Below are 27,409 nucleotides of genomic sequence, written 5' to 3'. Positions count from 1 at the left end.
TAAATCTCGATTCAGGTCAGAATAGATTCATGTAATCTGTGAGATGTCGGAATTAGAAAATCCTGTTATAATATTCGTTAGAGAAAATAGGACACAGCTCGTGTATGTTTCCTTTCGGTTAACGAATATTCTAGAGGATTAATTCAATTTGAGAAACCCCGAAATTAGACAATTTTGAGACCAGTTAGAGGAATAGCACGTTCGTCTATATTTCCCCTCGCTTAATTAATATCCTGGAAAGTTTATTCCGTTTCAGAGATCTCGAAATTTTAGAAATCTAATATTGATTACAGAGAGTAATTAGTTCATTTATTCGAACAGTATTCTGGGAGATTTATTAAATTGCAGAAACTTCAGGTTACCGATCGAGAGGAATAGAATGTAACGGTTAAAAAAATACTCCAAATTACTTCGAAAGACGCTATTCCCTACTCGAATTATCTTAAACTCGATTTCAGCTCAACAACGTCGCGCGCTCTCATAATTTTCACAAAACGTTTCGCCAGCGTTAATTGGCTTCTAACGACCCAAGGCGCGAGAATATCATAATTCTCGCATCAACAGCCCTGTTGAGAGTCTCGAAGACCGAGATCTCTTCATTCGTTTAAGAATCCTGATAACGCAGTTCTTGCGAAAATACTCGTCTCACTCCTCTCGAACAAACTCGACATTTCCTTCAGTATCGTTCTCCATCGTGTTCTCGTTTCGTCTCGAGAATTTTGATGCATAGTATTTACGCGGACGTAAGCTGGAAACAGTTCCGGTTCGTGTCAGAGGGAAGCTCGATATTCAATTGCTGGCGGGAAGATAAATCGCTCGATAAGGTGGCACGATTTCGTTCGTGACAGAGCTCAGCCAACCGCTTATCGAGCTTTGGCTGCTTGTTTTTCTAATACTCGTTTCCTGTCGCGAGATCCGTTCACCGTCGGAAGATCCACAGAGAAATGGCGGACGCGAAACGTTTGCAGCGATCGCGATAAATTAATGGAGGTAATTATATTTTTTCAACGGGTGTAGGACTAATCTAGAGAACTGATAAATTGCACCGGAGATTAAACAAATGATTTCTGGCCTTGCTTTTAAGCCGCTGCGCCATCAACTTCCCAGTTTTTCGACGCTTATTCCAGACTTTTATAAACTTCGTAGTAATTCTCTACGTTGCTCGTAATTTTCCGGATAAACCCTGTGAAATAAAGTTGAGAAAGAAGTCGTGCTGATTTATCGAGTTTGTTAAATTGGTGACTTTGCGCCGTTGAAAATTTCTCGAGTTTTAAAAACTACAAAAAATTAATATAAAACACGTCAGCTAATTTCCAGGGAACTGTAATTATGATAATAAAACTACAACATGCTTTTTTTTTATTATGGTATGTAATGATAGCTTGATGCATACGAGATATTCATTTTTCGAAATCTGAATTTATCGATTGTAGATTATCAGCCACGTTGAAACAAAAGAAGTTCCTTTAGAAATAACATATATTAGATGTTAAGAAAGTTTATAGTAAGAATGACGATGAATGATTTTCGTTATTAACTTATTTATTAGTTTATAAATAACATTGTACGTGCACTAACATAATAATAATACAGGAGGCTTGAAAAATCTGATATCCGATCAATCTCCAACTTCATTCTTCTTCGAGATCCTCAAAGGTAGATTAAATGAAAATAAGAAAATTTAGAATGCAGAACATTTCATGCTATTTGAACTGAATTTAAACTTACTTAATTCCTCGAAATATCACTAGAGATATGTGACAGGGGTTTTCACGAAGGTCGCGCAATATCGCGCGATCGCGAGTCCTTTTTAACAGGATGGAAGCGAGGATTATTCCGCAGCAGGCGTTCGAAAGATTGGTAAGAGTCCGGTGTGGATTAATTTCTTGAGAGAGGAGGAGTTAGGCGCGATGGCTGGTCGTGTATTGCACGCTAACCTTAATTTTCCGAAAGTCGATAAGGCTTTAAAGGAGGCTTTCGCCAAGATCGCGATCTCACCGTCACGAGAACCGTGCCTCGCCTTGAGAAGGAACGCCTCCTTTTTCATTATCCTCCTAGAAAATCGGCGAGCGAAAAATGCTTGAAATTACTCTTTACCTCTCTTAATCTTTTCTCTTCTTTTTTCCTTTTCGAGCGATTTCGAAAATTAGTTTTGGGAATAACAGATGATTTTTCCAAGATTTTTCCAAGAATTGGAAAGGATCGAATGTTTCATTCCTCTGGAATTGTTTTTCGAAGGAGTTTTCGAAATAATTGCGAAAATAGTAGATGAGGTTTTGTGAGATTGTGATATAGCGCAGGTTGACGAATGGAAGAAATCGACGCGATTCGGAATTTTTCATTGTCCGTGGAAAATATTTGCAAACGTTTGAACAATTCTTTGCGACTGGAATTTCGATGACAAAAAAGTTTTGGAAATAACTGTACGAGTAGTAGATGAAACTCGTAAGGTTGTAACGTAGGAAAGGTTGAAGAATTGGATAGAGTCGACGATATCGTAAAAACGAAAGAAGAAAACCATAGTCGGGCCACGAAAAAGCAGCGATCGTTCGATCGTGAAAGATTTCAGCTAGGTGGAAAAGCGTCGTTTGTCGCGCGATTTTCAACGGGTTTCTTGCGACAAACCGCGCGCGCGACGCGATTCACTTGGGAAATCAGCATAATGTCGATAAGCCGGCGGCGCAGTGTCAGTGTTACAGCTCGAAAACGTAAAGGGAATCGAATAATCGTCGAATCGATTTGCATCGCGACCACGGTGCTGCTCGCGATATTTCGCGTAGAAATTCTAACGTTATTGTTTGCAGAGAAAATTTATTCTTCAGAAGTGTATACGAGCAAAGGTACTCGCATTCGGATGTACCTTTAGAATGCAACTGTTGTATATGTGTACGTGGTTGATAAAGAATTCACGTACTTTAATGAATTTCCGGATCGAAACCAATTTTGCTAATTTCGTGTTTGACGTACTTTCTCTTTCTCTGAATAATTTAAAACGATGAATTAATTCCCATTCGATTACCGTGTAATAAATTAAAAGAACTTGAAATAGAATAGCTTGTGGCGGGCGAATAATAGTCGTCTGATTAATTATTCTCGTCGAAACACCATTTAATATTAATATTCGTATTAACTAGTATGATTTATTATTTATTGCAAAAGTTTGTATATTCGATTTTACATTTCGTCGATCGTTTCTAGCTCTTGTCGAATATCCCTCGAACGTTGTCCGATATTACAACAAAGAATAAACAATGTTGTTAAGTAGAAAATAGCTTTTATGTCGCTTTAGGAAAAAGTTAGTTCAGTTTTTAATAAAAATATCGATCAGGAAGTTCGATTTAGAGAGGTTGAAAGGTAAAAAATTCAACGGCGCAAAAGGCAAGCTCGAAAGCAGATTAAAATATTCAGAAGTTCAAAATGGAAGTCAAGAAGTTCGGTGAGCAACGGCGAAGTTCGGAAAGCTTAAGACGTAAATCTTGCAGTCGAGTGGGCTTCGTCGTGAGAATTTGCAACGGTAACAAATTTTTCCTATGCAGATGGCCGATAATCTTCTCTTCGCTGCGATATAGAAGTTTCATGGAAATTTTTCACCTAAATTTACCATTAACGATTTCCAACATAAAAACTTCAGAAATTATAACATTGAATTATAGCAGCTGCGGATTATTATGCGAATCAACGTCTCTGCGAATGTAATTATAAAGATGGAACCTAGATAGAACACATTGCTTTTACGTATTAAATATAAAGACTACCTATATATTTCGGATATTACATGCATTTTTCTAAATTGCTCGCATCCTTCGGATTGTTACGCTTTCGAAATTCTCATAAATGCATAAAGGTGCGCGATCTACTCATCATCGTGCCAGGCTATTCCACAGTCACTAAAATTAGTATCCGCACGTGAAAAATCAGAAATTCGAAATTTCCCTTGAAATTAACTCCTACCTCCTCGTCCTCGATTAACCAAGCGCAGCAACCGTTCCCTCGCCTCCGATTAATTAACGAAACGCAGAGAAATCGTGGCTCTCGATTATTCCAGGGGAATCCTCCACGGGGCAATTCAATTTCCTACCATCGATTCGATTATAGTCCTCCGGCGAAACGAGTTACGATGTTCCTTGAGAGAAGTGGGGCTGGAGGAGAGGGAAACAGCGGTTCCTTGGCCGCGTATTACGTCAGGAACACGATAACTTTGCACTCTCCTTTTTCGTTCTTCGAGAGTAAGAGGCCGTATTTGATTTGGCTTTAATGCGATTTCTTAGCGACGGCTATAGTCTGGATATACGTAGCCGCTGCTGGCAGTAACAGGGGGAGCCAGATGAGAGCAAGTTGATTATTCGCCCGACCCTCTTCGTCTTTTCCCATTTCTGATTACGCGAAATTAGTTTCTTTGGCAGAGAAAGACGTTTTTCTTCTTTTTCTTCTTCTCTTTTTTTTTTCTTTTTGCTTTGAAATCGAAGCTGTTTGATTTTATTGCGTAAGAAGCTGTGCGCCTTTAGAACCGAGTTGTTTCGACTTTTTGGAACAACAACGCGAATTTGTACTCTTCGGAATAGGTTTGTTTCATTTTTGCGATGATAACGTGGGTCTTTACCTTTTAGAGTATATTTGCTTTATTTTTGACATAACAATGCGAGCTCCGGCTTTTTAGAAAATATCGTTTAGAAAATCGTTTTTCCCAAGATAGAGTTCTTTTCGTCAATGATATTTAGGTAAGCGAAAGTCACGTTCAGAACGAAAGAATTTAGGCGCTCAGGAGATATACTTTCGATTGACTTGCTTTTAATAGGCTCTGGAAGTCGTATTTATGGTATGGAAGGCATTTGCGTAATCCTTTTGAGATTTATGACGATTCTAAGGTAATATATTCACGAATTATATTTCCTTGATAGTCGTTGGAGGGGAAAGGAATATGTGCAACATATGTTAAAATTTATGGCGTTTCTTTCGAGATACATTTTCGAATTATACCTGTCTGATAACCTGTCGAAGTGATATTTGCAATAAGGAAATTTATGACGATTCCATTAAGGTATTTCCTTGAATTACGTTTCTTTCGAAGACTGAGAAAAGGTGTGAGCGTATTTGCGTCGAATATTATCCAAAATATCCCAATTCACGGCACTAAAAGCTTCGATTTTACAACTTCTTCAATCACTATCGTTTTCGAAGCGATCGCACAGACGAATGGCACCACACACGAGCACACACAGCACAGAAACACACCCAATCAAAGTCCTAAGATCCTGTTTCCCTTCCAATCGTTCCTCGTGTTCTAACCTCCTTCTCATATTTTTAATTTTTAATTTTTTTTTTTTTTTCTTTTTTCTCGTACACGCACCTCTCGGTACAAGCAAGAGTCTTTAATGATATGACGATGACCATGATGACATGACACGATATGATATGATATGATATGATAATGAGATGATTAATGTGACCATGACCATGATTTCTTACCATGATTTTATATTTACTTATTTGTTGCACGTTGTTTGGTGCGTCTCCGTAAGCAGTATGACGCGCTCGCAGACTCTCTGGCAAACCGACATTTCGGCTGAAATATCGTGCTTCTTTATCCATCCTTTTCACGCGGTTTAGTTAGCCTATTATATCAAACACGAGTGCTCTCGATCCTTTCGCGCCCCCCACTTACATATTTTCCCTTGGAATGTTCTATTTGAATATATACATATCGAGCTGAGAATATCTTATCAATTCCATATTATACAAAATATCGCGTCGCGACCACTTTTCAACTTGAAACTATCGGACCTTCGATTTAAATGTAAAAAGTTCCATTCGCTCGAAAGTATATGATCTTTCCGATCGATCGAAGTAAAGTCGTCGAGCGAGAAGTAACTTCGATAAAATTATTTCAGCTAAAATAATAAAAAAATGTCTGCTCGTAATATTCGATGAATTTCATCAAGTTTATTGTTTCCGCGAGATTATACGGTCGGAATAAATGTTCTAGCCCCGAAAGAAATTCCGCGAAAGTTTCGAGCCCCCGGGCCGCGTCTCGAGAGAGCATCTCGAGAATTAATTAGCGGCAGACGGCCATTGTGCATCCGAGAAATAAACGGAAGAATAGGTTTGAGAGTAAAAGGACGGTGCAGAGTGACGGCGAGTGAGAAGGCGTGAGATGGGGTGCGCGAGGGAACGAAACAGAGCAAAGAAACGCGAGCATCTGCTCAAGAACGTTGAACCGAGCGTCATATAGTAGCGTTCGCTTCGTTCTGCAATTCTTGAATGAAAAGTTAATCGAATCGATACAAATTCGTTCGAGACACGCGTGGAAAGGTTTCCCGCGTAAATTGCACACAGAGCACCCCCACAAAGAACTCGCACTCGTTAGCTTCCAGGTCGCTTGAAAAGGCGACGTCGCGCGTCGCCCTTTTCTCTCACCTTTTTCTTTCAATCTTTTTACGCTCGTTTTCTATTTCCCCCCCTTTTTTTTGTTTTGTTTTAATTCATCCCTTCATTTTTCTCGTTCTTTTCTTCACCAATATTTTTCTCTTAATTACCTGTTTATCAAACGACACAGATTGAATATTTTGTACAAAAACAAGCACGAAATGTCGGGCCTGCCAGTCGGCCGTTTGCCGAGCGCTGGCAGTCTGTAAGTTGAGTTTAATGCATGTTGTTTTGTCTGTCCTTGCATGCAGGGATTCGGTTTTGTAACATTCGCAAATAGTGCTGACGCGGACCGGGCACGTGAGAGGCTACACGGCACCGTGGTTGAGGGCAGAAAGATTGAGGTGTGCATGAACATTCTTATACTTATATATATATATACATACATATATATATGTATACATTCGCCATTAATTCATTTATATTACACGTGTTGTTATAATTCTTTTCTTGCAGGTGTACGCGGGCAGCGCGATCGAGCGTAAGTTCGATCGCGCTTCTCGTTCGATTAATCAACAGGCGACCAGCGATCGCTCCTGTCGATCTCTTTATTTTTTTCTTTCTCTATTTCTTTTTTTTTTTACTCTCTATCTCGTAGCTAACAATACTACAACGTGGAACGCTGCTTCTAATTGAATTTCTAAAAACGTTGGTCGCCTAATTGAGACTGATCCTTAGATTTTAAGAAACGCGCGCAGTTTTCGTGCTCGTAAACGTTTGACATTTAAATTTAAACGACGCGTTTGTCACATTTTCTGCCAAACATTGCTAAACGAATAGTACAGACTTTCTATACTGTTATAATTTACCAGCATGAAATCTACGCACCTAGTTTTAAGCGTGAAACTGTTCCAAACGCTTGCGCCTTTGAAAACAATGTGTTTCGAGTACGATTCGAGACAGAATTATCAGGTGGATTAAATTCGAAGATCGAATTTGTCGAATTTTCACGGAGCCACGGTCACTTCCTTTGCTCGAAACGGATATTTTAGTTTAGTTAATTGAGAGATAATTGCGTGATCGGGACAACAGCGAATCAGGAAGAGCGTCCAGGGTCAATCCGGATCAACCACTCGGCACCTCGAGTACCATCGATCGATTGGTACTCGATGATCGTTCGAGAGCATCGAGAGATTCGTGATCCTGACTCCTGGAGTGACCTGGACACTCCATTTTCCGAACCAGACTAAATATACACTGTCTCACGAAAGTATTTGAATATTTAAAGACATTTTTTAACACATATATGTTGTATTCGAAACATTGGAAAATTTTAGTAGCGTTATAATAACGTATAACTATGGTGTTTATGTTGGTCAAGTTTAAAATAAACATAATCAAAGATGTGCATAAAAGCTAAGGTAGAACGTATATTATTTATAACAGCAATTTACACATCACGTTCGTATGTTGAATATTTATAAAATATTACAATATTAACGGAAGTTCAACGAGTTTTGCATAATACGCTCGATACGTTCATAAAAGTTCTTTGTAAAATGTGGTCAAATACTTTCGTATGTCACTGTATGTCATTAAAAATTCACGGTATGTTTCATTAACTGTGTCCATTAAAAATATTCTTGTTCTTTCAAATAACACGCGTTTCAAACGATAATATCGAATAAATTTATTGTTTAAAATAACGAGTATATCGTCGATGAAAAGCGTTGACTTGTTTATCTACAAATTATCTTTCTTTTACAACTCTTTATCTCTATCGAAGCGAATCGTACAATATGTGGATATTTATGTTCGACAGACCAATGGCTCCGTTAGAATCAATCGCGAGGTAGCAAATTGTGGCAATGGCGTATCCAAGAATCCGCGTAGTAATTCATTAAAGGGAAGATCAAGTTAAATATCTGGTTATCGACCCGATGGTCCCTAGTTAATCGTTCTTGCGAACGTGACGTCTGGCACAGTGTCGATACTCAGCAATAGCAACTTAATCTGATTGGATAACGCGATTAATCGAGCAGCTGCGATGTTGCTCCGATACTTCGAACACGTTGGCACAGTAATGTGGCCAGAATCGTTGCGTCACTGTGTTTCTTCGCTTTATGAGCCAACTTATTTTTAGATAAATTAACTTCTACAAATTGATTATGAAAATTCAGCTGCTAGCAGATATTCCGAAGAATTCGCGATCGATTCTTTGGTAAATTTCAGTCGAATATAATTGAGAAATTACCGAGATCCTTCCAAAGATTCGTTGTCAATTTTATTGCTTTTATTAACAAGAAATTCCAAAGAATTCCTGATGAATTTTTCACAACTCACAGCTAAAGTTGCCAATTTCGATGGTTCGATTAGCGTTAAATTTACCAACGAATTAAACCGATCCAATTTTCGCTGCACATGTTCCTGACCACGGAACGATCATCTCCGTGACAAATCTTTCGCATCAATCGTCGCGTCAGACTCACGTGTGCCCTTGCGACCATCTCATTCGTCAGTAGGGATCGCGATGTTCGTCCAATCGCCATTGCCAGGCTGCGTCGCGACGCCTCTCGAAGGCGCAAGCAAAGACAACCGAGGCGTGGGCCGTGCCACGAACGCGGACGCAGTCGATTAATCTCGTGGAAATTTCTCGAAAAACTCATTCGTGTCCATCCAACTCCGAATCGCGTCCGCGTGGTTGGCGCGAGTCACGCACACGCGACGATGTTGAAGGGGTGGACGCGCTCCGGACAATTCCGTAATACAAATATTTCCACTAAGAAAGTCGTCGAAAAGAACAAAAACTATGAATGCTAAACAGAAGAACGAAAGATGAGTCAATCGATATTTAAGAAAAGATATAATATATATGGAAATATTATACAGTAAGATTATAGAATAATATAAAAGGTACAGACGAGGCGAGGAATAAAATACTTGCTTGAACGTGTAGATGAACGCACGTGTATAATAATAAATATGAACTCATGTACTTGTATATGATATGAAAAGTTAAAGAAAGGGTCAAAGGTAGCCAGCGAAGGATATATACCGTGATGGATACGCGTATATCTTGGCTGGTAGCATCGAAATAACGCAAAGAAACGAGAGAAACAAGTATCTGATGTCTCTTTGTTCTCTCCAATATAGAGTCGTGACACAGAGGGGCAGACTTGTCGAGGCGCGCGCGGCAAACGAATAGTAGAGATCGGATAGGACTGTAAAATGAGAAAGAAAAAGAGAGAATCTGACGGCTAGTGACGAGATACGGAGAATTTTGAGAGAGCGAGCAAAGAGAATACGTATTAAAGTGAGAAAGAAAACGAGAAATAATGAGAAAAGGCAAATAGAAAGACAGAGATAAATATATTTTGAGAGATTGATGGGCAATAATCGCCGAACGACAGGGACACTGAGGAGGCCAGTCGGTATACGATCCCCGAAGTGTCCAGAAAGGTAAGGAAAGCAGATGAAACGAATATATAAGTTGAACGATAAAATGTAACAAGTCTGAAGAGCGACGAAAGATATCGCCTCGCACTGCCCGCTCTCTCACGAAACACACGAATCGGAAATCGCACGAATTTTTTTCAAACAATACGGCAAGATCGCGTCGATTCCGTGGTATAATTCGTTCTCTTCGTTTACTCGGTCGTACGTGAAATTATCGTTCACGCGATTGGGACCGCTGAAGAGTCGTGCTTGAGCTTATCGTTACTTTTGCGAACGATCCTGACGAAACGTTAGGACTGCAAGTGTTGGGATTTTTTTGTCGAATTTTTATTCTCCCATTTAGCTTAATGATTTATTGCTTCAAACTGGAAGACTACGGTTTTATATTTTTGTTGATTTCAACGAGGAAGTACGGCGATTACTCGTATAATTCTACTGAAAGAATTTATAAATCGATATCGAGTGAGGATATGCAAAAATAGGCCGGGTTCTGCCCGACAAAGACTATTATGCACTTAGCGGCACGCAGAAATAGATTTATTCAACAAACCATGTATTAATGTTGTTTTTTCTTATATCGACTATAAATGATAAAATATTTGTTGTAGTTATTCGTGTGCCTTATTGTTAATTAAGTGTGTAACAGCCTTAATTCAAGGGAAAAATGAAAAAAGAGCGTCGATAATCTCGAATTAAAAAAACACATCAAATAAATAATAACTCGTTATCTGATGATGTCACCGAATCGATAAACAATGAATTGTAAATTGCAGACTTTGATTGCACAACGCGTGAACAGCTTTTTCAATTTTACGTTTGATTGGATAATCACTTGGCTTGTAGTTTCTAAAATTCACTCGTACAATTGCTTCTTTCGTTATCGATGTTACAGATTGACATAACAGAATTTGCTTTACGCGTTATACAAAAAAATCTAACTTACGGCATATAAAATTTCGTTATTAACATTACTGGAGCGGCGCGAAAGATGTAAATTTTCAGAAGCTTCTTTTTGTTCCGACGATTCGATCGAATATCAGATCGTTACGAACATCTGGTTGGCTGTCATCTCGTTTTTTAACCGCGGCTCAGCAAATCTCCATGGAAAATAGATCTCCGTGAATAAAGGGGATTACGTTCAAACTGAGGAATTCGTCATTAAATTTATCTACCTGTCAGAAAGCAAGCTGAAATCCTAGCGTAACGAAAAATTTCCAACGACTATTTAATCACCATTTTTCCTCCCCCTTCTCTATTCGACTTTGCTCTTTTTCTATCGCGAAAAAAGAAAGAAAGAGGAACGAACTTTCCCAACGAGCCCGTTCGTACGTCGTCTGATAAATCGTCGTTAAAAACGAAAAATAAAAAAGAAAAATTGACAACGTTCGCAAAATTCACGAAGTTCCAAGCACGATAAACATTTGCCTGAATTTTTTTTTACCGAATATTCGCGTAACCGCCTCCACGCGCTACACGCGCTCGTACGATCAATTTCCCGCGATTCGTTTCGCGTTTTCGAGAGAGGAAACAAAAAATAATATCCTTTTTGGCAATTTGCAAATTCCGATCGAACGTTTCGCGACTGTGTCCCACGCAACAAAACTGTTAATTTCTAAGATAGTTGAATAAGTATGCAACGAACGTTCGCACAAGTACTTTCGCAGCTGGTGAATTTCGAAACGAATTATTCGTACAAGAAATGTAAGATTTATGATTTTGGATATGTTGTTTCGCAGGTAGGGTGTATCGAAATGAAATATTCGTTTCGTGTAAAAGAAGATACAAAATTTATGATCTTTCATACACGAAGGTGACAGAAGAAAAACACGATAAGCGCGTGTTGAAATTTCTATCATTTAAATGATATTTAAAGGATATTTTCTTTTCCTGATAAATTCACGATTTTGTGACTTTTCAATGGCAAGGAATTGAAAGAACGCGCGAGATTTGACGCGTTAACGAAAGGAGCGACGAAATCGCGGGTGAAAATGAAAACGTCGGAGGTGGATAGTTGGCGCCAAATTAAACTTAACAAGTTTTAATGTTCAATTATGGCGTTACACCTGCCCGGGCTGGCTCTTATTTCTGTTGGCGTAATAAGCCACGGTAATTGAAATTTACGAGCGTGTTTTACGCGGGCCGGTTCGTAAACAGGGGAAAAAGCGCTGACCATCCGCGTTTGAACCCTGTTAATTCGACAAAGCAAGGTGAATAAACTTGAAATTCTTGATAACGCGCCCATGTTCTGCCACCTATGCACTTAACTCGAATAATTTCTCGATTACGTGAATTTTTTTTTTAGAAAAAAGAAGTCAAAATTACGAAAGAAAATGTTACTTCTTTCGGCAACTGATAGTAGAATTATACATAGATAAGATTTTTTAAATACTTTCTATATTTCTATATACAGATATTTTTATCAAGAAAGATAAGAGACAAATATTTGCAGCTGTTAAATAATCCGGCTGTATTTCTACCTATCAAATAATTCATTTGCGAAAGGGTTGAGAAACGATTAAGAAAAACCGACACTCTGTAAACCACCCTTCCACGCAGATACAACTTCGTTAAAAATCTGGCTGTGCTCTCTTCGATTAAATCCACCGAGCTCAGTAATTTCAAGCTTCCCATCAAATTAAAAACCTCCATTAACGAAATCACGAATGTCCGCCGTGGAACGAGGGTCAAATTCCAACGCAGTAGCAGCAGCAGCCGCATTACATTCGCTCGGAGGATTCTCGCAAAGCTTCGACGCGGAGCCTAACGAGAAGTTAAAGACCGAAATGGCGAAGGGGTTGAAGGGGTAGCGAGCTCGACGTCGCATTGAAAAAGCGAGAGTCCGGCGATGATTCGCCTTTTTCGCCAGTCTAGCTTTTTAATTACCGGAAGGATTAAGGGAGATCTCAAATTAGAACTGGGCGTATTTTTCCACCCACGCCTTGGAAACAAGAAGAAAAGAAAAAAAAGAAAAAAGGAGGGAAAGGAGAGAGAGGAGAATGTTAACGCAGAGGCTGGCGTGGACGCGTGTCACTTGAGAATCGCACGAGCCGCAGGATTCCTCGAAAGTTTATCGTCCAGCTAAAACAGCGATACGGTTGCTCTTCAAAAGCACACACGTTCTCGTGGAACTGGCTCGTAATTACGTCGCGAAAACGCGAGCTGGGAAAACAGCAGATATCATTGAGGGTAGTTGGAGCTTTCTGTCAGACGACGAATGACTTCGTGAATATCCTCGTTTTATTGCTTGCATGTTTGCTAACCGGAGATTCTATCGGTTTGTCAGATTATTTCCGTTTTAAATAGAAGTTGAGAACTCCACTAATATTAGGAGACAAAATTTAATCACCGATAGTTAAATTAAAATTATGAAGTTACGTCGAATTTCTCAACCCAAAATAATATTCTTAAATGAATTAAACGATCCTCTTCATTGAAAATTTATTACATCATACTGGTTATGCATAGAAGGCAATTGTAGAATTTCCATCGTTTTGAAATAACGAAGATTGAATTGAGAAATTTTGACTGACTCGTTCTAATCTCGCAGCTCGCGGCAACTCGATCCACACCATCGAATTACTCTGACATCGAAACCAGCCCCTGCAGCTACGCTCACATATTTTATCCTTCAACAACAATGTTTCCCAGTAGAAACATTTTCCGTCAAATATTTTGCCGGCTGCTCAAACATTATCTTCTCGTGTTTATTCAGCGCTGCCGTAGCTTTTCTCGCTTCACAAGAATCAACCGACGTTACCCGTAATAACGTCGCTTTAATTACTCTCGAATTTAACCCCGAACGAGGCCACGCCAAGGATCCACAGAATTTCCTCAGAGCAACTGTACTCCATGTTAAATCGCATCTCTCGATCTTAATCAGAGGAATTACGCGTTATATCCATTTGTAAATGAAGAGAATGCAAGGGTTGTAGCATTCGAAACGATCGTCTGATTTTATTTCGACGAAACGTTAGGAATATTTAACAACAGGGATCTGATTCTTGTCCAGCCACGCTAGAACTGTGGAGGATTAGTCGTTATTAGGTCGAGCGAAATAACGAGAGCGAAATATTGCTGTCGCAGTCCGTCAAATATATTTCTTGAATAAATAAATAAATAAATTACAGACGAATGTGAGTTGGTACAAATATAAGTTGCGGAATAAATACCCGATAAATACTCGGAGAAACTCTGTAGATCATTTCGGTACTCGTTTACACACGTCGATGCTCTTCGACACTGCTCGATAACTCTCTCGCTCGCGATCGCGTCCGTTTATTTATACTGGTCCGGGGGAGAACCGGAAAATTTGAATTCGTCTACGTTTGACGGTTGTATGTAACGGCGACATACCTTTATTGATCCTTACAATACTTGTAACCTAACGGTCTGAATACTCCGAGGCAAAACAACAACAGGATTTGAATTGTCCTGACTCGCGTGCCGCTACAGAACGTTCCACAACTGTTTTACCACTGCGATGCAAAGAATCGGAATTTTTCCGTAGAATCTCCGAATATTTTATTCAATATCCGAAAAGTATTTTATTTAATATTTTACGCACAGTCGATGCTAAAGTCTTTAGCTTTGTCACCTGGTTCTTGCATTCCACAGAATCTGTACGAACACGGAGGATGAGTATTCCGTGCAGAGATCTCCAATAAAAATGACATTTCTCTATATTTTGAGAAACCGTAACGCTAAATTTTATTAGAACCTGTTATATACACAAGTATCAGTAAAACTTCGATGAAACAAGTATCATCGAAACTTATTTTATCCGCTCTATCGAAACTGCTCGGTTATCGGATAAACGAGGTTCTACTTTACCTGAAAAAGGATATCTCCTTGAACGATATTTTCGCTAGAAAGATAGAACGAGGTTCGAGTTTTCTTCTGCTTGGTAACGAGTGAACACAATGCTCGTGGACTACACAAAGGACGTTCGTTAAGATAATAGGCCAGCGAATAGGGTAGCTGGCGATGTCGCGAAACTGTGCTCGCGATTCAAACCTTCTGAACCTCCAGCGTAGCTCGTAAAGGTCCATCGGGGGAAGTTTAAACTGGTTTAAGCACCGGCAGTAGTTAGCGAACGGCCCGATACTCTCTCTCTCTCTCTCTCTCTCTCTTCGATTATCGAAGGTCTTTCGGCCTCGTTAGCGCGTTTGAATTTTGCACGCTGCCGCTGAAAGCATTGTTGACCGCCTCCGGGGCAGAAAGTATCGCTAAGAGGTGGTGAGTTTGTGGAGATCGGTCACGCGAATGGTCCCGAGATTTTCTTTATTCGCGAGCTTTTTTTCTTTCCTCGAAACGGATTGCTTTTGGAGTGGTTCGACAAAGATATCGCAAAAGAAGCGTAAATTTTTGAACGTTTGAAGTTCTGGAGTAGTTGAAATCATTTTCTTGCGCGCCTTTGCCAGGATGGTAGTTTGAAGGGTCGCGTTGTTCGTGTGGAATTCGTGGATTTTTCGATAATCTAAGATATCGATTTTTAGTTAGAAGTTTTACAATAAATGTTTAATACACATGATATTTTCAGAAAATTTCGTTCAAAGGGCGTAGACTCTAAGAATTGAGACAGTACATTTATGTCCAGAACAGATTATATCGGATAATTCATATCGAATTACTAAAATATCCCCTGATTCATAATATCTCCGTTTTCGTATCAAAATCTACTTCGTTTGCTGCAACACTAAATTGACGGATAACGTGAAATTGCGAAAGGAAGTTGCTCGTAACCGCCAAATATAGGATTCTCCATTCGCAGTCGCCAATCACGCCAACAATTATTCCAACGAGTCAAACTCTTCTCGCCAGCTGTCAAATACAGCCGAGAAGCGAAAGCTAAATTTAAATCTACCGCATCAAAAGCATCCAATTTCGTTTCACCTCCAATTCTCGAATCGATAGCCTAAATCAAGCGTAGCACTAAGAAGATCCGGCGAAATGGCACACGAAGGTCGAAAGTGACTAACAAGCAAGAGCAAAATACCGTTGGTTGAAGCAAAGCCGGAACCGCGGCATTCCTTGAAGACGGAAGTTCACGAGCGACCTAGTGGCATCAACATGGTCGTAGCTCATGCTACTCGCTAGCGCAACGACAGGTGGCGGGTGGTTCGAGTTTTCGGGCTTAGCAAGTCAAATTTATGCAGATACAGGCCACGCGAGCAAGGTTGCGCGATACGTTCGAAGCTGTGTGTTTGCTTGTTCCAGGCATGCGACACATCCTGTACCATCGAGTCGACAGAGTGGTAGATTTTCGACAGAGGCTGGGTCAAATCGGGTCGCGCAAACTGACGAGCGAAGGCACGTCGATTATTAATAACACGGTCAAGTAGGCACGTGACTCTTTTCACGAGAATTCTTTATAGTATAAACTCTTTGACGATGGCCCGTGGCCTTTTCTTCGAGATGTTTTTAACCGAAGGTTGATAATGACCCTGGTATCTCGAGACCAGTTGGATGCCAGGCTTCATGGTCTTAGTATCGATCGATTGGTTAAGTCTTTTAGCGAGATGTCTGACGACGCGCGTTTGTTGCTCGAACCTCTCCGAAGCAAAATTAATTAACTCGGCTTTTTATTCGTTTCTTAGCTTTGTTACGTAAGTACGTGACTAACGTACAATTCTCGAGAAGCGAACGAGTTACCGTCGTAAGTTTGTTCGTCTCCACGATGTGGTAAATTCTCAGGGAAATTAGAAAAGACAGTGTTTAAAATATCATTGCTTCTGTGCATTTTTCGATTTATAAAGTTGATCGATATGGCTTTTGAAAGGCGGCATGCTATATATATAGGGTGGTAATTCATTGTAGATAAACCAGGTTGATTCTATGGCTCAAGATAACACGAAAATAAATCATAACAGAATCCTGATATTCGCAAGAATTGAATTATACCGATTTTTCATTTTACTCGCCAAGTTCGAATTAAAATTGGGAAGTATTAAAATTTGATAGTTTTTAAAGTACGAGTAATGGGGGAAAATGCATCCCATACATTTTCTAGCGAAGGGAATAAGTTATGTTCTCCATCGATCGTTCCTGGAGAAGAAACTCTTGGTAATAAGGGTAAACTTGGTTGCAGAAGAAGCGTGCGAGCATCGTCGTTATCAATTACCCTGCAACGAGTAGCGCGCGATATAAATTATAACGAGGACGACAATGCTGTTAATGAAAAAAGTTGCATATCGATCAACCAACCCAGTCTACCATCCAACAAATGCCTTCCCTTATTCGTTACGAACTTTAAGTAGACGCCTCTTTAAAGTTTAACGGTTTAGCGGCATCGATCGAGAAGCTACTTTATTTACGACAAAAATTACGACGAGGTTCCTGTCTACCCCACGATTGATATCATGTACTTATTTCAAAAGTTCTACTTATGGCATTGCTTTCGTCGAGAGAAGGATGTGCCTTTTGGCAGCCAAGTGCACAAACACGTAGATTACAAAATTCCAACTTCCAGAGTTGCGAAGTTCAAAATTCCACGCTGAATAAATCTCATATTCCACGTTCTAAAAATTCGAAATTCCATCATTGCAAAGTATCAAATTTCACATTTCTAGAATTCGAGGCGAACAATTTCTGCGAGCGATTTTATTTCAAATTTTCTATCCACGATACCGTGGTTCGTCTCGCCTCTATCAACGAAGGAACGCGTATCATTCGATAGCGCGACAATCTTCCAGGCGCCTAAATCGAAAAATCCAAATTTCCGAAAGAGAAAACGGCACGATTCATACTACTCGTTCCAAAACTGTTCGCGATTATGCGGCAATTCGTATCCCTTCCACTAAAGCAAATTATGTGTGTCATTCGGGAGCGGAGTTAAGCAGGCGCGTAGATCGAAAAATCGATGGCCGAGACTGCGTTCCAGGTTAGCCTAACGAGACACGATTTACCGGAGGCCAGCTAGATTTACTTACTTCCTGTATTTCAATTCAGATCGCGCTGATACGACGGCGAATCGGCCGGAAATCGTGGATCGTTCGTGTCAGCTCGCGTCACGAAACTTCGTGAACCAACTCTTGGTTCCGTTTATTATCGTCGAGACTGTCTCTCCTCTCTCTCTCTCTCTCTCTCTTCCTATCTCTAAATACATATATACATATATTCGAACTACGACACGGAGACACGTTTTTGCAATTAATCGAACGTCGAGAAAATTGAACGAATTGACGATGCAACCGAGGGATTCTCTCTGACCGGACACACAAGGCTGCCAATCGTAGAACCCTAGCTACAATGGTCCCCTTAATCGGATCGATATCGTTCGAACGAGGCTGGCTGGCTCTCTGTCCACGAAATTGAATCGAGAAGCACGATCTGCTCGAGTTAATAGCGGATAAAGGCTTGACTATCTATCGGCCTGGTGATAGTTGGAACAGAGTCTTTGTCAAGTAGCGCGGGTCGATGATCGAGGGATTCAGGATGGCGAACGTCTAGGCTTGATCCGAGTCAACGTCATTTTATCTGTCGGCAAACGAGCCGGTGACGGATTTACTGGTATTTGCACGGGCAAATAGAGGTAAGCCATGGCTAGACCGAGCCGACGGTAGAGATAATATTGTAACAACGCCGGGACAGGTTGAATCTGATAGGAGAAGCGCGCGATTGTAGGCCCTTGATGCTGGTATAGTCTCGTGTCGTATATGGCCGTGGTTGTTGCGACTTAACCGGGTTACACCGAATGTTAGGTTGTTAGTGGAATTGGAAGTCGCTGCTAGGAAATCTGTTACCGTGTTCCAAGGGATGAGCTATAAAGGGAGATTTGAATTTTACGATGCAAAGGATTTGATCATCGTGACTGACGTTAGCCATGTTTATTGAATCGAGTGCTGAAATTAGGTTGCCAGTGACATTGGAACAAATTGTTGGATATTTTGTTTCTCTAAACCGTGTTGGAAGATTTGGTTGTGAAAGCAGAGGGAGGTTTGAATTTTATGGCAGAGAAAATTCTATCATCGGCCGATGTTACGGAGGGAAATTTCGAAACTTTAATAATTCTGCAACTTTCGTGGTAAGCCTACGTTATGGGGAATTAAAGTAAGTTCTAATAAACAAGGAAAGCTGGGTCATGGCACCCCAGGGTTGCAGCTTCTTCTATAGCGAATCCGGACCACGATAAATCATGTTACGCTAAGTCCGCTGCCAAGGAACATCTAAACTGCAGTATAGCAGACTGCGCTGTAACTTATGGCAGATCGGGCAACTCCGGAAGAAAATTCCATCCTCGCTAGATCGAATTAAAGTGTCGATATAGGAAAACTGAAGTATGAAAAATTTCAAATCTCGTACGTCCAACCTAAGTTTGCTAGAAAGACGACACATTGGGATAGACAACTTTAAAAGCGATCATAATTTAAATACCATAATTGTCCAATAAAATTATACTACGTGACGAGAATAAAATCACAAGGCTTTAGAAAACAACTCTTCGGTGCTAAATGGCTGAATATTTAACAATAGTATAGATAAATAAAATACTTCTATATATATTTCAAAAAGTTCACTTTTTTTAATTGCCTCGTTCCTCGTAAACGAAAACGATTAGATCGAAAAATAACCCTCGATATATGTGACTATGGCAATTTGCGACGCGATTAGACTCTTCAAAATTGATCTACGCTTGCTGCAGAAAATCACGAAAGTTCAAGTGAAAATGAAATTCAAATGACTTCCTTTAAATGGAAATATCGCTACTAAAATTTGCCAACAAAATTCCACGTCGGGCTACAATTTCACGATCTAACGATACCATCCCAATTATAATTTTCGATCCAAGCAATACAACAATAATCAGCATGATAAAAACGACCGGTGAACGAACAATCGACGTTGCAAACGTGGTCGGCCTAATTTGCAAAATAATCGCGACGTGGATTTACAGAGTGTACGCACGCGGATGTTCAACACGATACACGTATGGCAAACAAAGATTTCGGGGCTCGTCCGCGTTCGTATTGTTTGCTGTCCAACAAGGCAAAGCACGACCATCGATTCCGACAACGTAGACGCGGGTCCTCGTGTCTGTTCGCGTTTGTTTGCTCGTTTGTTGCGCATCACGCCAATCCTGCTCGTCGAATTTTCCCTATCCTACAATAAGATCCAGCCGCGCTACTGTTTGCCTTTCATTTGCTCGTCAACGATGGATATCCATCTTGGACGTTTTATTCCTCACGACAAACCAACGTCCTTCGTGACTTCTTGTTTACAATCTTGTTTATTCGAACTTTACTCTGGATTTTAATTAATTTCATCGTAAATTGTAAATTCTTTACCATTGTACCTCGTCGGATATCTCCCGATTTCTTCGAATGTCTCATTCGTAAAATGAAAGTAACGAAGCGAAGTAAAACTATTCTCGATACCAAAGTCAAATATCCAAAAATTAGCTACGTTTTATTTCGTCGATTTTCTTAACGATCAACGCAATGATATGACAATGTAGATTTGAAAAGATGTAGATTAATCATCGTTTTGCCGAATAGTTTTAGAATGGTACGAATTGTCTTGGATATTTCATCTTTCTTCTGACGCGTTTGATGATTCATACCGCTTAATACTTGATACGAACTAAAGAGGAATAGAAGAGAATTTTCGTCGGACGGCGATCAATAATCTAGATATTCGATATCCACCGATGAATGAAAGATTATGGTACGAGTTGAGAAACTTTCACGCGGAATATGTATAAAGGATCTTGCTCCTAACGGCCAGCGTTTCATACTTGCTAAACGTTTCACGTCGATATTTAATATTTATGAGCGCGTAAAACACGCGTAACTGTAAAAGCGTCGAAACTTGTGTGCGAAGCGAGACATGAACTCATCGATAAAATCATATCGTTGATCAGTATTCATCGTTCACATATAAAAAGGCGGATGCCGATATCAACTACGAATCGTTCGATCTCGAATAGAATTTCATGTTTAATATCGATGTTCGTTATTCTTCCGACCAGAACGTCTCTTAACACTTTGACTGCCACGCCGAAATCACACGATTCGCTCAGGACGCCACGGGAGTAATTTTATTATTCAAAGCATATAATGGCAAAACAATAATAAATCGATGATGCAAGACAATGTTCTTCTCCAATGAACCGTTTATCTTATTGGCGCAATGGTACCAGTTGATAGCGACATATTATAACAAGGCTTCGTTTATTTCGACAAACCATTCGCATTTGTTATTTCGTCGCAAGCAAAACGTGCAGAATATATTGTTGAAACGTGTAAAAGATATTAGTAAACGGCATTTGCTCGTTCTATATACAGGGTGGTTGGTAACTAGTGGTACAAGCGGAAAGGGGGTGATTCTACGCGAAAAAAGAAGTATTCTACGCGAGATATAGAATAAAAATGTAAAATTTAAAAATTTTAAAAATTAAAAAAAAAACGTCAATCGAGACAACGATCTACAGTGAGATCCGTTATAACGAGACGCGATAAAGTGCACGCGTACCGAGCGAAAATTCAAAGTCGATTTTCTCGAAAACAAAGCCTCAAACGAAAAATATTTATTCTATATTTTCGACTTCTTTTTTCGCGTAGAATCACCCCCTTCCCGCTTGTATCACTAGTTACCAACCACCCTGTATAATAGTAAAATATGTGCACACTTCTAACTTCAATTATATGATTATACAACAGCATTTACGATTATTTTCTAAGGTGTGTTTTTAATAATATTCGTAGATTACCCCTCAAAGATGTGGATACAAAACACAATGCACCTTTAGATGCAAGATTTGTCTCATTTTTTTTTTTGTTTTTATCGATGTTCTAATAAAAATGTTTAATCGTTCAATGGGGCACTTTTTATTTCAAAATATTTTCTATTTATCGGTTATATTCGAAATCCCTTAATTGTCAATTTTCATACAATTTTTACAATTGTAAGAAGCTCAAGCGCTCCGGTCAACAATGATCAACGTGACAGTCAAAGTGTTAATCGATGTTCGCTGTTCACTGCTACGTAATTATAACGTAGAATATTAATATTCGTAGAAACAAGGATAAAGAGATTGAAAAATGATCTCTTATTTCGTGCTCTGGCATTTGCATGATTTACCATTTAAATTTCGCAATTATCAACAAGTGTTTCAAGAATTCATAGAAACTGCGATTAAATCCGTGTCGACGATGGTTTTGTTAGTCGAATTGCAGAAGTAATTCCAAGAGAAACTCCTTGTCGACGAGTCTAATTAACCAATTTATCATGAACACCTGTGTAAAAGAGACCTAATTTCTGCCAGAGAGTTAAACACGATCGCTCGTTACGAACAGGCGACGTTCGTTTAATCCGGCTATAACTATAACGCGACGAACAAACCTGCGCTCGTTGGAAACAGGATCGTAAAATGCAAATTGGTGGACCGATCGACGCGATTGGCCAGCCAGCTCTCTCAACGGAATACGGGACAAACAAATACGGGGTGGTTGAGATAACATTCACGTTCGAGATACGATGCTGTCTCCTAGAATATATAAATATAACGCGAGTATCTCAGGCAGAAAAATCGGCAGAAAATATGACGGTATCGTTTTGCTTCGTTCAGATAAAATCTAACAGGTGTTCGTTGTGTTTAGGCAAATTGAGAATTATGGAAAGATGGTTATTAACAGGTTACTAAACCAGTAGATGAGAGATTGCAGAAAGTTAATATATTAAAATCGTAAAGTAACTGTTCAGAAACATTGAAACGAATTCAAGCAATATTACATTAAAAATTGTAGGATTGTTTAAGAAGCAAGATACCAAATCGAAGATGGTACAGTCGGTGTAAGTAGAAAAATTACGTTAGGAGTTACGGTATATTTTAACAAATGAATTAAGAAAATAAATCAGAGACTACGAAATTGCCTTCCATCGAGATCCATAAATCGAAGATTACAATATGCTCGAGCGAATAAATTAACATGCTAATCGGCAGTTGTAAAATTAATTTGAAAATATTTCTCAAGATATCTCGGATTATAAATTCTACAAAGTCAGAGTACGTCGAAATCATAGATCAGAAATTGCAGAATTTTGAAACGCGTAGAAGATAATACAAATGTGGAGGTTGGTTGATCGTGTGTTTTAAATGGCGACATAACTCTATGTTAAAATCGTCAAGAGTATTTAAAATAATTAATAAATACAAAGAACGTTCGTTAAGACGCTCGGTACAAACTGATTCGCTAAGACTGTGTATAGATCGCTATTAAAATCGCGAAAAATTGAGACTGAAAAACTGATATTGATTCGCACGACTGACTAACTTCTGAAGAACATGGTCGTCTATTTATACCGGTCGAGGGAGTACCGGAAAATATAAATTCGTCTTCCTTTGACGATTGCACGTAGCGGCGACATTTTTCTTGCCCGGAGTTTATTTATTATTATATTATGTATGTATCTTAACGATGTTGATACTCCGAGACAAAACAACAACATGATTGTTGCTACGCAAACATAGGTGGCAAGCATAAGTGGCAGAAGTATAAAATTTCGAGACTGACACGATCGAAAAGATCGGAGAATGACGAATGGAATCTCCATTTTAACGAAAAAAAGTCTCGTGAACCGCGCAAGGTGATGAGAATGGAGGAGAAAAAGGAAAAGGTGAAGTCTAAACAGCGGAGACCGAAAAGTCCGAAGAAGAAAATCGTACGGTAAGAGCAAGCCAGCTGATACAGGGAAGCGTCGAAACGTGGAGATATTTCACCCCCTACGTTTTACTTTCTTTTTCTTTCTTCTTCTTTTTAATTTATCCACTAGCGACGAAAGTACTTGTGCGAGATCGAGATAATCGGAAATCTACGGCAACGGCTTTTATGTTCTTCATTTCTTTTCACCGTGTATACTTTTCTTCGATCGTCCGGAAAAGTGGAGCGTTCCAAGACCAAAGAGCAATAAAAAAAGAAACGTTTCCTTTTTTTTTGTGCCTCTCACGATTGTTTGCTTCCCTCGGTAACGAGAGGAAGTTTCGAGATTTTTCAGAATATTCGGAATTGGTTTTCTTTTGCTCGTTTACGTACACTTTGCCGGATTTTCGCATGGAAAATGCTTGATCGATCGCTTCTCATATCCTCATTGATCGAAGAATTCTTATTTCAGAGATTTTACGCTTTAGAACGCAGCGATTCGAGAATTTTTTCAACGTTGATTAACGTATCACGAAAAGAGGAATAAATAAACATTATGGATATTAAAGCGATCGATCAGATATTTTCATTCTTGGCCTCAAAGACAAAAATTCTTACTCGAACGAGTCCTTCTATTTCCACTCTTCGTGTTGTTATATATTTTATAAATTATCTTTCATTAATAATTGCATTTGCGAAGCATCTTCGAGGCCAAGAATTTAATTGCAGGATTTTTAACAGGTTTCTCGAATTTAGATAAGATTTCAAAGCAGGAGGAGGATCGAATCAATTCTAAATTTGGCGAAATTATTTATATTGTTGTAACAAACATTTTTTTTTACATTAAAGTCCTTTAGATTTTTCTTCGTTGCCAAATTGACAAATTGATGATCGCTCGAAGAATCACGAAAGATATTATTGTACGGCAGCTGTACGTCGCCAGAATTGTTAAAATTATAATTGAATTATATCGGTCTAACTATTTTCCTTAAAGTTTCCATCTTTGTTTTCTCTTTTTGTGGAATATATATTCAGTGACAATTTAAAGGATGTCAGTTCGAAGGGAAGATGCGACTTAGCAACGCACAGCTGCAGTTATTTTCACATTTGTCAGTTGATCGATGCGCAGCGGCGATTTATCCAGACCTGCACGCTTTTCCGTGCTGAATTTCGAGGAAATGAAAATTGAGAGGCCGATATGGGGAGAAATTGCATTCTCCTCTTTGATTGCGCATCCATCAACGTGTCCTCGATCGTGAGATTCGTGCGTGACCCACAAAATTCCTGTTGTTGGTTCTTGAACCATTCCAATCCGCGTCTCATTTCTTTCTACGTGTCAGCAATCGGCAAATATAAAAGAACAATACATATAATTCTCCTTCTTCGTCAGAAGTGTAAATTTCACTCACAATTTCTATAACGAGTTCTTCTATTTTCTATTTCTCTTTTGCGATTTTTCCTTTTTTCAAATAAACGCAATATCTTATATAAAATTTTAAGAATTTACAAAATCCATATATCTATGTTAAAAATATAGAAGTTTAAGTTATGAGAAGTTCAAAGTGGAGTATCTTAAAGAAACATTTGCAATGTATAAAATTTACACGATTTTTCTCTAATTCTATTTTCTTTTAATTTTCGTTCGACAAAATTTTCGTGAAAATATCGATAGAAATTGTCGATGAAATTTTTATTCAATGTATACGAAGAAGAAACGTCAACACGAATCTGCCGATCGATCGATAAGAATAAAATTTGTATAGTAAGATATAACCGAGAGATATTTTAATATTTTGTTTATTTGACAGGTGAACAACGCGACAGCGAGGGTGCAGACGAAAAAACCACCGACGGTACCCAACGGTAGGTTTAATCTTATTTTTCACGCTTACAAATCTTTCTTTACAAAATACAAACAATGTAGAAATCTTATCCACAGTTGTGCGTTTTAGTTCACGCGATTCTTTAATTTCCATTTCTAATCAAAGATCGCAAACTTGATGCTAAATAATGTTATGGTATTTTCGATGCTCGTACAATCTTCGCAGGCTCTTCTATTTTTCGCTAAAGTAAATATGCGATCGGTGCTTCGTTTGATCAAACGTTTATTCTGACTGAATTAATTAAGATGGAAATTTAGCTTCTTGAAACGCGTGAATACGAAGCTGTGAGCCATTCGATCGCTTTGCGAATGGAGATGAAATAGGCAAAGAATATTAGACGAATCGTAGAATATGATTCTTTACGAGGAGAGTCCGCGTTTCTAATCCGATCGATAGAGCACTAAGAGCTCGTGCAAGCGATTGACTTTAATCTAAATCTAATCGCGATTGCATTGCACGAGCTTGTTAAAATCGCAACTTAATCCGGATCAACAGCACCGGCCATTTGTGGACGAGATCTGTGTCGAAACATCTACTCGTACTTGGAGAAACTCGAAGAAGTCGTGTTTCCTTCCATAGCAACGATTTCTTCCTCCTATGATATTTTCTTAAACGTCCGAAAAGTTTCTTTCGTTTTATGCACATTTTTCGTTTTATGTTATTTTATCGAATTACCTATGATTCGTTTTGTTCTGTCAAGATAAAGATCACAACGTTCGACAGATTAGATTTCATGTTTGTATAAAAATGCATCGTTGTAAAAGACGTGTCTGTAGAAGAAAGACACTTTTCGGACAACCTAATATTTCCGAATGGGGACGTTCGATCGATCGAAAACTCGGTGACTGTCGATTAAATGAAATTTCTAAGATGCTTTCGTAATTAATGAAACAGCAATGTTTCAAACACGAGTTGAGTATTTTTGACGGAGGTAAATTACGACGTGTTCTTCGCGTTACTTCGCTTATCTTGAAAATTTATTAGAGCCAATTTAAGACTGATGTGATGTAGATGAACTTTCGACTTAGCGGAGGATTAATTAAATCCAATGGACAGATGTGATTGATAGAGAGGATGTGTAATAACAGAAAATTGACGTTTTGTTGAGTAACTGTATTCGAAGGAGAAGATTGATTAGCCGAAGTGATCGAATATTACAGAGATGAAATTTATTTGCAACATTATCGTATCAGTAATTTTTCAAAGTTGAGATAAACCCAAGTGAACAGGAAAAATATATAAAACGATGATTAGATACAAATAAACAGAACGATATACATGCAATGTACAATTATTTATGCAACTCACAGATAGTTACATACATGCAAAACGCGAAATTAAATGGAATTAGCTGTTAATTAATACAAATCTAGGTAAATACGATATTATAATTAATAATTACTATCATCCAGCTATCATAACACAATTATAAATAATCGACACTAAAACAACAATAACTATGATTGACTGCCAAGTATTTCCCAACGCGAAAGCCTAGTACGAATAACCCGTATCAGACGCACCAACGTGCGATGAAAGCGTCTCTAATTATAGTCAAACTTGTTAGTCCATAATGGGTGACCGATTGACGCGCCACCATTTGAAGAAACGAGATTCGATTCGATTCGTTTGACCACGTGCAACGCGCGTGTAATGCATTTTGAAACGTTGCTTCTATCGCTCTCCGAGAAATTACGTTTGCGAAATACGCGTGTTCCCATAGATTTCTTGGAATCGAAACCGAGATACTGTCGGATAAATAAGGAGCTAGAAAGTTACTCTGTTGATTGCGTAAAGTAAAATTGTCCGAAGTATCGAATTCAAAATTCCGCAAAATCAGAGCAAGCTGTAAAACTGCAATTCATAATGTTTATTAAATTAAAATGATAGATCAGAGATTATAGAATTAAGCAGAAAATCGTAGGAAGTAAAATTATCTAACATACCGGATATGCTGAAGATTACAATATTTTTCAACAAGTGGGTCGTTATATATACAGGGCGGTTGGTAACTGGTGGTACAAGCGGAAAGGGGGCGATTCTACGCGAAAAAAGAAGTCGAAAATATAG

The 27,409-nt window shown here is 38.9% G+C and overlaps 1 protein-coding gene across 2 annotated transcripts in view; it reads left to right on the top strand.

Annotated features, from left to right (window-relative positions):
* Positions 1 to 27,409, top strand: part of LOC117205981 (RNA binding protein fox-1 homolog 2-like) — a 346,747-nt gene that overhangs the window by 262,421 nt on the left and 56,917 nt on the right. For both annotated transcript variants that reach the window (XM_033444875.1, XM_033444876.1), the window contains 2 exons: positions 6,675 to 6,767; positions 25,265 to 25,319. In XM_033444875.1, coding sequence (XP_033300766.1) covers positions 6,675 to 6,767; positions 25,265 to 25,319 — 148 coding nt within the window. The remainder of the gene's footprint in view (positions 1 to 6,674; positions 6,768 to 25,264; positions 25,320 to 27,409) is intronic.

The sequence above is a fragment of the Bombus bifarius genome, unplaced genomic scaffold (genome assembly GCF_011952205.1).
Source record: "Bombus bifarius isolate JDL3187 unplaced genomic scaffold, Bbif_JDL3187 scf7180000007996, whole genome shotgun sequence".
Lineage (NCBI taxonomy): Eukaryota > Metazoa > Arthropoda > Insecta > Hymenoptera > Apidae > Bombus > Bombus bifarius.
Note: the sequence above shows the minus strand (reverse complement) of the source record. Positions and strands in the feature narration are given on the sequence as shown.